Source organism: Pseudopipra pipra, chromosome 5 (genome assembly GCF_036250125.1).
Source record: "Pseudopipra pipra isolate bDixPip1 chromosome 5, bDixPip1.hap1, whole genome shotgun sequence".
NCBI classification, from domain to species: Eukaryota; Metazoa; Chordata; class Aves; order Passeriformes; family Pipridae; genus Pseudopipra; species Pseudopipra pipra.
Window position 1 is genome coordinate 13,743,330 of NC_087553.1, and position 10,450 is coordinate 13,753,779.

Genomic DNA, 10,450 nt, shown 5'->3' on the forward strand with positions numbered 1-10,450 from the left:
TAGTATAAGGTACAAAGATCAGTCTTTAGTAGTAATAGTTGCATGTCAGTATATTATCAAAGATTAAACGTACTGACTTACTGTCCCTGTGTAGAAGACTTTACAGCTGCATTCTCTAAGTACTGATATTTAATAGTGGTCTGATTTCTGTAATAAGATGCTCTTGTCCTAAGATCATGTGCCTATCAGATAGATTTAATCACTCTTGAATCCATTGCTGCAATCTCAAGTTGGATGGAAGACCTTTTAATCTGAAAATAGACCATAGAGGTGGTTCTGAGCCGGAGTTTTCCATCAGTGCATCCATCTCCAGCAGTCTTTGTGCCTGTTGCCAACTTCTCTGCACTTTTCATCGTCTCCATTCCCATAGAATTAAGTGGATAGGTTTAATTGATGACTTTATTTTTACATGGGCAGGTAATCTCACCTCAGCGCATTCCTGCCACTGTGACTCCCACCCTGCTGATGTCCCCGATGGTGTTCACTCAGTCCACACCTGCTCCACCAAAAGCCAGTGACAGTGGGCGGTTGGCAGGGGCCAGCCAAGACCCTGCTGCCAGCTCAGCCAACCTTCTCCTGCCCCTGCAAACCCCAGAGCCAGCTGTGGCCAGCAGCACCTCCATGACGAAGATGCAGCTGCAGGAAACACTTCTACACCTGATCCAGGTAAAGCGCCAGGGATTCTCCCACTTTGCATAAAATCCTGATGCCCATTTTGGTATAAGCACCCTCTGATCAGTTGTGTCTGTCTAGAGGCTGAAGGAATAATTAAAATATATGTTGGAAGTTGTGCTCCCTGTGGCTGCCTAGTAACAAGGCACCATGACATAGGCTGGGGATGTGAGAGCTTCTGCTTGCACAGTGGTGGTTCAACTGCATTTTGATTAATGTGTCTGATTTTGGGTTCAGGAAAGATAATAATTTTGATGGAAAAGAACAAAATGAATGAAAGCTTTGTAAGGTCAGCCTATGAGCCAGAGAGATATCTATTATATTTTTAGCTAAGGATAAATAATGGGTGATTATCCCAGCTGCCAAAAATTTCAGAGATGCGTATAAGCAGTAAGAGGAATTCAGAAGGGAAATTAAAATTGCAGGATGAGTGTGAGCAACTTTAAACTATGGGTTAGATAACATGAATATATACTAGTTCAGCTCAGCATTTGATCTGGAGGATGAAACTGAATAAAATTCCTTTTGCTGCAGTTTTTCAGGTTCAATTGTGACAAAGCATTAACAACATTATGAGATGCTTGCTTACTGCTCTGGGATGATGCATAATTATGAATATTTTTTTCCTTAACTTGCCATGTGATGAATATCTGAGGAGTAGAAGTTGAGACATTACATAACTAAAGACCTGGCTACAAAACACAAGACACAGAGACACAGGTTTAAGGGTCCACTTTGTAGGCCAAAACTGTGTGCCTGTATGGCTTTGGAATAAAATTAGAAGTTGTTATTGGAATGTTGAAGTTACTTAAAATGCTATTTATATTATAGATCCGAAAAGAAAATAGTATCTTTAACAAATTAGAGGCTTTTCTCATTTTTCCCTGTATTTTTATTTTGGGATTAAAAACAAAATCTCATTATCCTGTCTTTACATACTTTGAGTATCTGGATAGTATATATAAAATTAAAAAGGAAACTAGTCAAGGAAAATTGTGTTTTACCCTCTGTAACTCTGTACTTGTAAAATATATATTTAACCCTGCTTTTCTTGGTGGTAGTTAGGATTAACTGAGTTACCTGGAAATTATTTACTGCCAATTTGTTAGCTGTCATTTTCCATTATATAAAACAACAATCTTGGATGCTCCTGATTTTCCATAAATATCATCTTGATTGTAATTATCCTCATATGTTTATGTGAGCTACTTATAATATTCTTTCTTAATGTGGGTTGACTCATTCTTGCAAATTGTTCTTCAGAAGGAAAAAGTTAAGCAGCAGAGCAAAAGGAGCAGCATCTGTTAGGAGTGTTAAGCCTAAAAGAGCTAAACAAGATGCAAGGATTTGCCCAGGTAGGATTTAGTGTAGGAACAAGACCCAGGGTGTTTCTCTGTTCCTTTAGATGTGCTTGGAATTATGACTGCCCTGATGGAGGACACAGTTTAAGGAAATCTCTAGGTCAGTGCTGGTAAAGAGAAGGAATTACAGGGTTGTATTGTCACTGGGTTATCATGCAAGAATAAATCCATGATGAGTCTGGAAAACCTACTCTCTGTGTACTCATTGCTGCAGTCACATCCAGTTCTTGTAAGGCTGCTGGCAAGGCTGGGAAATAATATGTATTTTTATGTAAAGGAAATAGCCTTCCTATTGCTGGCTTTTTAAAACAGAGTAAGGCTGAAAAGTATCTGGTCCATAAAATGGAATAAATGACCTTCTAATCTCTTTAGTCCAAGTGCCTATCCAGCTAACAACTACCTGTTTTGTTTTTTTCAGAATGATGACAACTTCTTAAATATTATTTACGAAGCATATCTCTTCAGTGTGAGAAAGGCAGCAATGAAGAAGGCTATGTGAAAGATGACTTTTTTTTTTTTAATTCAATTTCCATTGCTTCCTGAACTCCAGGAAAAAAGATTTCGAAATTTTCAAGTATGTTTATGTTTGAAGAAGTGAATGGTCTTGGGCATGTTGCATACACGTGGATTTTGCACGTTGGCAAAGACATGCTGTACTGAGGAAAAAAAGAGAGTGGAAATGGATTGTGCCTTTAGCAAGGGGAGCGTCACAATACTGGAGACTTAATCACAAAATATCTTAAATTATTTTTCTTAATCTTGATCCACGCTTAGAATTGGTTTCCCTGCATAAGGACTCAGTTCTAGGGATCCAGTTTCCCTTTTTTTACTTGCAGTGTGGTCATTCATTGACTGGGTGTTTTTGTCCTGGGTTTTCCCCGAGCCGTCCTGTGCAGCTGTCCCGGTGAACGTGCCCGTCCCTGACCACATGGTGGCAATGTTGGACTATTTTTAGGAACGGGTGAAAATCCGGGTGAAATCATGGAACGGAAAGATTGATCATCGTACTTAGTTGTCTGCAAAGCAGTTTAGATGAAGTGTCATGACTTTCCCCCAAATTTTTGTAGAAAAATCTTTTTCTATTTTGACAAGAATATTTTTAGCTAGATGTAGAAGTGGGATTCTGCAGGTGTTTTGAGGAATTGGGGGGGTGGGTTTGTGAATGTATTTGCTATCACATAGCTCTGGGGTTGCACTGGATTCATGTTTCTATTATTCCAGGCCCAATCTGCATTATTATAAGCAATGTGAAAATTTGTTAAGGGGAAGGCTACCTGGTGTAAAAATCCTATTAAATTTTTTTTAGTGTGTTCCTGGAGCACAGTCATTTCATTGATCCATTTCTTAAGAAAATAAAAAGGATAATCCCTACTGTGTGTTGATTTCATTTTATTGTACCATGGACTATGTATTTAGGATTGTTGGGTCTTGTTTGTATGACTTTAAAAGGTTTTTATGCTTGTCAAGAAGACACATGAGATCTTAAATCAATTAGAATAAATGACTGAAATAATTTTTCACTAGCATCTGCTGCTGAAGTGCCAGTTTACTGCACTTTAGGAACACACAGTTGTTGCTGAAGAGGCATTTCTTTTGTGGGCACAGAGAACCCAAACTGCAAGCCATGAGTGATTCTACAATCTTCTTTACTGTGGGCATTGATTGATGTAGGCACAACTCATTAGCCTCATCTGTGAAAGTTCTTCGTGTAAATTTGGCTGCAGGTTTCAATTAGTGCAGTTGTAATGATTCAAACAGTTGCTCCTGCCCCCATACCCATGCAAGGATGGGGGGGAATTCACTCTCTTTCTTTGGGAAAGGCTCTAAATCAATAGTAAAAAATAAAGTCAAGAGCTATTTTCTTTATTAACATAAGCCAATAACCCCAGGAGACTCGTGCCCACAAAGCTGCCAGACTTTCCCTTCACTAAGTAACTGGCAGACAGCAAGTCCTACTCTAGTTCCATTTTGTTACCAAATTGCTTACAATTCTTGCAGATTCAGTGAAATGAACATGTGGAGCAGATACCAGGAAAAGCAGACTTCAAAGACAGCAAGGCCTAGTTCTAATCCTGCAGCCTTCGTCATTTATGTGGCCATATAATTTGTGGGATTCTACTGAGTTAATTGGTATTATTTCTGAATGAACTGGTGTGGAAGAAATTGCAGTTTACACAAAAGGGTTTGAAACTAAATACATGCGTAATTGGTGTCTGTGATGTTGGATTATCTGAGAGTGCAATTTAAAGATGATGGGGACACATAGTTAATACCTCATTTGACATATAGAACTTCTTTAATTGGTGGCTAAAAGTAATCCTTAAGCATTTCAAGCTGTGTTTGTGATAGGTTTTCTACTCATGGGGGAAACATTTTTATTTACAAAAAGGCAAGTAGAAATTTTAAAGACCTCTTTATTTATTGCTTTTCAGAGCAATTTACAAAAATTAAAGGCATATTTTTTAAAACATCTGTTAACTCTTGATGCCTTTGACAACTGTAGTATTGGCATTACACTTGACAAGCTGAGGCTTAAAGCAGACAAGGATTGAGCTAATTCAGGGTTTCTTTTCACTGCCCTCTCTTCTGGTTACATCTACACCAAGTAACCCTGGCAGAGTTGGATTGCTCTCACTGTATTATGCTGTAAGGGATTTCTGAGATTGTTCATGAGCCATAAACTTGCCTCTTGTGGAAAGTAGTTGCTAAAGAAGGGAGGTGCTGTTTTAGCTCACTGTCATGCTTGCCTAGAACAACAGCGATAAGAGAATAGAACAAACTCAGAAAGAAACTCTGAATTTTATGACAAGGAACAGAAGAGGAGTAGTGAGAGAATTCTGTTGAGAAATAAAGACAAACTTCATGTTTAGGTTTCCATCTCAGATGGCAGGATCTGCTTCTTCAGGTCCATTTGGGAATTGAAGACTGAACGTGGAGTGTAAAACTGAGCTGCGCCCCTTTCTCTCTTCTTTCTACTACAAACTGAAGTATCTGTCTCAGAAAAAGGCTTTTTCCAGAAATATAGTCAGAGACTTCCAGTACTGTGGAAACCTGGAGGATTCTCACTTAATACTGAAAACCTAATCTCTGCCCTTTGGTATTGTGGATTTTTAGCAGGTTTGTATCAGCTGGTGCTGTCTCTATGCAGCACCAAAAAGGTTATTTTGGGTTTGATAGATCACCTCTGAATACAGTGGTTGTGAACACTCTTATTTTATTTTATTTTATTGAGACACGGTTGGAGCTCTTAAGATAACGAGGCCTTTTGATAAGAAAAGGGTGCAGCAGTTGGGATTGCCTTACTTTGGGCCTGGTTTTTTACCTGTATAAGGAAAAAAGGTAGCAAGCAGAAAATTGGAAAGTGTGTAAGGATCACATTAACTGCTTTAAATGATTCCACAGAAGGTATATGCAATATTTTTAGTGTCTGTGTATTTCTTAATATAGTGCTTGCTTTGGGTTGGTTGGGTTGGTTGGTTTTTTATTTATTTCCAGTAGAATTAAATAACTTGTAAATTGTGGCTTAGCAGGAATTCCAGGAGTTGCAGCAGTGCTTTTATGCATTAATCTCAGATTCAGCCTTGAACTGATATTACTTTTCAGTGTAGTTCCACTTAACCACTGTCCACTTGCTCAGAAAATTCCACACCTTTAAAACTAGAGTGAGAAATCAAGGAGTAGAAAGTCAGTGAAAACACTGAAGCATAATTTCTGTCAGTGTTTATCATGGAAATCCATAATATTCATTGAAGGAATCCAAGTATTTTCTCACAGAAAATTCAAACCCTCAGTATGGTTTTTATTCAGTAGTGCTCTGTTGCTCCTCTGTTTACTCCTTCTTGTAGCTGCAAAGGTTACAGACCGTTCAGAGGCTGTAACGAGGTTCTTTTAAAGCATTACTTCTAAGGCAAGATTAAGGCAAAAAACTCCAAATGTTAGGTCTCAAACAGACAATTTAAGTTGGATATCAGGAGAAAATTCTTTACAGAGAGAGTGATCAGGCATTGGAATGGGCTGCCCAGAGAGGTGGTGGATTCACCATCCCTGGAGATTTTTAAACGCAGATTGGACGTGGCACTGAGTGCCATGATCCAGTAAATGGACTGGATTTGGACCAAGGGTTGGACTCGATGATCTCGGAGGTCTTTTCCAACCCGATCAATTCTATGATTCTATGATTCTAATTAACTTTATTTGTAACAATAAGTAACGGTAAAAGCGAGGAGGGGGAAGAAGAAGAGGGAGAGATAAGGAAAAGGAAACGCTACAAACCACCACCAGTGAGAGAAGCGGGTGTAGTCAGCTCCAGGTAGTGAGAGAAGCACGTGGTGAGCAGACTGAATCCAAGACAAGCAGGAGACACAGGCAGGTGGGACACGAGCAGGAATGGAGGCAGGCAGGACGGAGCGAGGAGTGGGGCCGGGAGACCCTGGGCAACACCAACTGGACTGGAGCAGTCAACAACGCTGGGCACTGCCTTAAATCCCCCCCGGGGGACGCTCACTGGCCAGCTTGGCTCTGGGCAGATTTTTCCACGATGTCGATTGGTGAAGTTGCTGCTATCCAGGCAGGCTGGCTCTGCCAAGGCGGGAAAATGTACCAACTTTCTGTTGTAGACTCTCCAAGGTGCCAGCGATCAGTGCAAAATCCCCCCCTAGGTCGATGAAGGCAGCCCTGCTAAAGGCTAAAGTCTGTGTCCCCCATTATGTTCGGTCGCTGGGGTCCGGGGAGGCTCCTGGGAGCCTCCAAAACTTACCCTTGGCACGTCCCTCAGCTGATGGGAGTGGCTTCGTTAGTGTGAAGTGGTTAAACGCCTTCAATGCCGCTTGTGCAACTTTAAACGGCTTCGAAGAAGCCTCGCCCAAGGCGTTTGATTGCCCCATTAACACCTCTGGCAGTTATCAGTTGTTCATTACACCGGTCAATGTAAAAACAAGAGTCAGAGATGGAACAATCTCTTACAAATGGGAGTAATTAAGATGGTACGGCAAAATAAAATTTTCCAGGAGCAGGATGCAGCTCAACAGGCGGGATGCTTCATCTCCTCTGACAGCGCATTTAGAACGTGTTGAGCTCTGAATTTCAGTCATAAAAGTGGAGGGGATTGGAGATATCTTAGTCCCTTTAGGACACATTAAAATCACGGTTCAATATATTAGCAAACTTGGAGATCTTTGCTGAGGAAAAGGCAAAATTAAAAGATATTTTTCAGTAAGTGCAAAAAATTCGGGGATGAGGGAAGACCCGGGCTGGATTTTTCCAAAGTACGGAATGGAGAAAACCAGGACTGGATTTTTCCGAAGTACGGAATAGGGAAAAAACCCGGTCTGGATTTTTCCAAATTATGGAATGGGGAAAACCCAGACTGGATTTTTCTAGAGTACAGAATGGGGAAAAAAAAACTGGACTGGATTTTTCCAAAGTAAGGAATGGGGGGGAAACCCAGACTGGATTTCAAAAAAAAAAAAAAAAAAAAGAAAAAAGAAAAAAAGAAGAGTTGGACGTGATGATCTCAGAGGTCCTTTCCAACCTGGCTGATTCTATGATTCTATGAAAATGTTATGAGAAGGCAGCTTTACCCAGGGAGATCCATGACACCTAGAAACAGGCAAAATTTTAGGCCTGGAGATGAATAATGTACTAAAAAATTAATCCTCAGTCAACTTCTAGTAAACTTTACTGCTAATTCTGATGACTTTTAAGAGACTCTTCCAAGTCCTTGCCTTTTCCAAAGTGCTGTGAATTTCTCTAACAAGCATCTTCTGGCCTTTAGATATAAATCTGTGCACAGCTGAGTTGGAAATATAGGAGGAGGGAGCTTGGCATATATACAAGCAGCAAGTGGAAAATGGGGTTCTGCAAGACACTGAAGAAGCAAAGGTTGTAGCCCATCCCAGCCACCCACTCCTGGCTGCTCATCCCTGCTCCCACACTAGTCTTTCCTGCCTTTTGCATTAATTTTTCTCCCTTTTTATTTTAAGATGGCTACATGTTGCAGCAGAATTAGTCCAGGCTAAGACTTCTGCCGTGCCAAGGTTGGTTTTAGTGTATATGAGCTCAGTGGGCAGCAGCCCAGGAGCCTGGATCAGTGTATGGCTGGGATGTGCAGGGGTTAAGTAGGGGGCATGTGGGAAAAGTGAGGCAGGAGATGTGAGCTGTGCTACTGCATTAAACTGATTGAAGCTTTTGCGAAACTGGGGGGCAAAGGCCTTTGCCTCTTCGCTGACATTGAGACTTGGATGGTGGCACCAAGACCAAAATGTGACTTTGTTGTGTCCTCTACCTTGGCTGTCTGTGGAAATCCTTGGGAATGTTCGCAGATACCCTCACAAAGGGTAACTACAGACCATGAGCCTGATCTCACCGCAGACCAAGCAGAAAGACAGGGTCCTTTTGAGGGCAAGTCTCAGTACAAACCTAATTTAGCTTGAGAGATTAAAGTGTCTGGGCTAAAGTTAGCCTTCCCTACCACCACCATCTTCTACTGACCAGTACTGGCATGACAGCCAGACCCTACCTTTCCTTGGAATACAGAAGATGTTGGGATGAATATTCCTTTTATTTATTTATTTTTTTTTTTATTTAATAGAGGTTGTACCATCAAATCAGGACAGACTGTTCAGATATAAATCTGCCCAGCATGGAAGTGAAGTGAAATGCAGAAACCAGAATTCTTTTGTAGGGGTAGCTGAAAAAAACTACTGAAACAAGCAGGAAATAAGCTTCGGAAAAATAAAGGGGAGAGGGGGGAAAAAAAGAGATTTTTTGGTCATTTTAAAGAATAGCTTTTGGAGAAAGCGTATTCAATGTAGGAATGCCTTTACATTATAGCTGTTGTGGAAAGAATTTGAGTTGCAAGCAATCTCCATGCTTCTTCCTTTTAATGGGTGAGCAACAACATAAAAACTTCCAAAGAATGAATTTAGAATAAACATCTGGTGTACACAACAGGAACTCACTGCACTTTTTTTGAGAGCAGCAGCTTCAGTCATACACGTAATAAAAAAAAGAAAAAAATTTTAAACCATTTGGAGCATAGATTAATTAAAAGCCCTTCTAACTATGTTGGTATCCAGATTCCACAAAAAGCAAAGTAAGCTCTGAGTTCGGAACAATGTGTCTGCACAAACACCACCAGTCACTAAAGGCAGAAGGAAAATCCTTCTGGCGTGTGGTGACTAAACAAAAGTCAAGAAATAGAAAGGATGACATCTAACTATCAGCAAGAGAATATCCTGCTTTCACGCCATGAGGGAACTCTGGGAGATGATGGCAGTCCTACAGCTGCTGCCACAGAGGGATGCTAATCCCATCCTTAGATCCTACATGAATATTAACGCATTTCTTGCCCAAGTGCTGCCACCCTGCTCCATGGGCTGGATGCAGAGCTGCTGCACTGCCTTGAACTGCTGCAGCACATCTCTCTTACACCCTGTGTCTGCAGCTACAGCCACTCGTGCCAGATCTCTTCACCAATACTTGAAATCTGCTTCTGAAACAGACTGAAATGGAGAGAGATATTATTAATATGTCACTTCAGAAACCTACCCACCTGTGGGTTTTGCTTCAGCACTTGCCTGTAAATGCCGCGTTGAGAGGGAGAGGGGAAAGGAGCGTGCAGGCTCTTGGCAGCCCTCCCAGAGCAGGGCTACTCAGGCTGGGAACAAAAGCTCTGTTTTCCTTCATTTTTACTGCTGCTTAGCAGTCTGGCTCACTAACAGCTGCCTTCTTTCTGCTTAGAGCAGTAGCCCCAGACCTACCACTTAGTAAAAGTGCCTGCCTTTCACATTCATCTAAGGAAAGGTTTTTTAATGCCTGAGGTTCCTCTCTTGGATTCTTACCATGGAAGTCCTGCCTCTCCTCTCCTGGCTTCTCCCGTGGATGCAGTGAGCTATGGCCAAGAGTTTGAATTAGAGGAGCCATCAAGCTGTAGTATCATAACACTGTTCATGAGTTGCACAGTTAATGCTTGAAATTTGGCAGCAGAAGTGTAATTCCCACCTTTTTTAGAGATATGTTTGCAAGCAGGATCAACCGCATGTCTCTGCTGACTCACTCTCTTGTGATACGCCTTTCCCTGCTCCTGCTTGTGCCCCTAAAGGCCAAAATCCAGTGCTTCCAAGCAATCTGTGTCCTCCCTTCTTATTCCCACCCCAATTCCTATAATCACCACCTCCAGTTCCTCCAAAGCAGCTGCGGGGAGATATTGTAACATATGTCTCCCCCATTAGAAAGCTCATCACCACAGTGTACTTTCAAGTGGATCACATCCCACCAAAAGTGTGCCACAACTTAGGAATGTCTTAACAGTGTCAGCAGGACCACACAAGCTTCATCAAAGGAGGGGTAGAAGGAATGGATAGAAACATGAAGAAATTGAAGAGTCTCCACCTAACTCCTTTGGCTGAGAGGTGTGA

At 41.3% G+C, this 10,450-nt stretch overlaps 1 protein-coding gene across 3 annotated transcripts in view; it reads left to right on the forward strand.

Annotated features, from left to right (window-relative positions):
* Window positions 1-3,404, forward strand: part of DCP1B (decapping mRNA 1B) — a 42,711-nt gene extending 39,307 nt beyond the window's left edge. For 2 of the 3 annotated variants that reach the window (XM_064654545.1, XM_064654547.1), the window contains exons 8-9: window positions 418-666; window positions 2,452-3,404. In XM_064654545.1, coding sequence (XP_064510615.1) covers window positions 418-666; window positions 2,452-2,532 — 330 coding nt within the window. In that variant the 3' untranslated portion in view covers window positions 2,533-3,404. Of the gene's footprint in view, window positions 1-417; window positions 667-1,935 lie in introns of all 3 variants that reach the window. The other variant, XM_064654546.1, reaches the window with a different exon arrangement.
* Window positions 3,405-10,450: the final 7,046 nt, after the last annotated feature.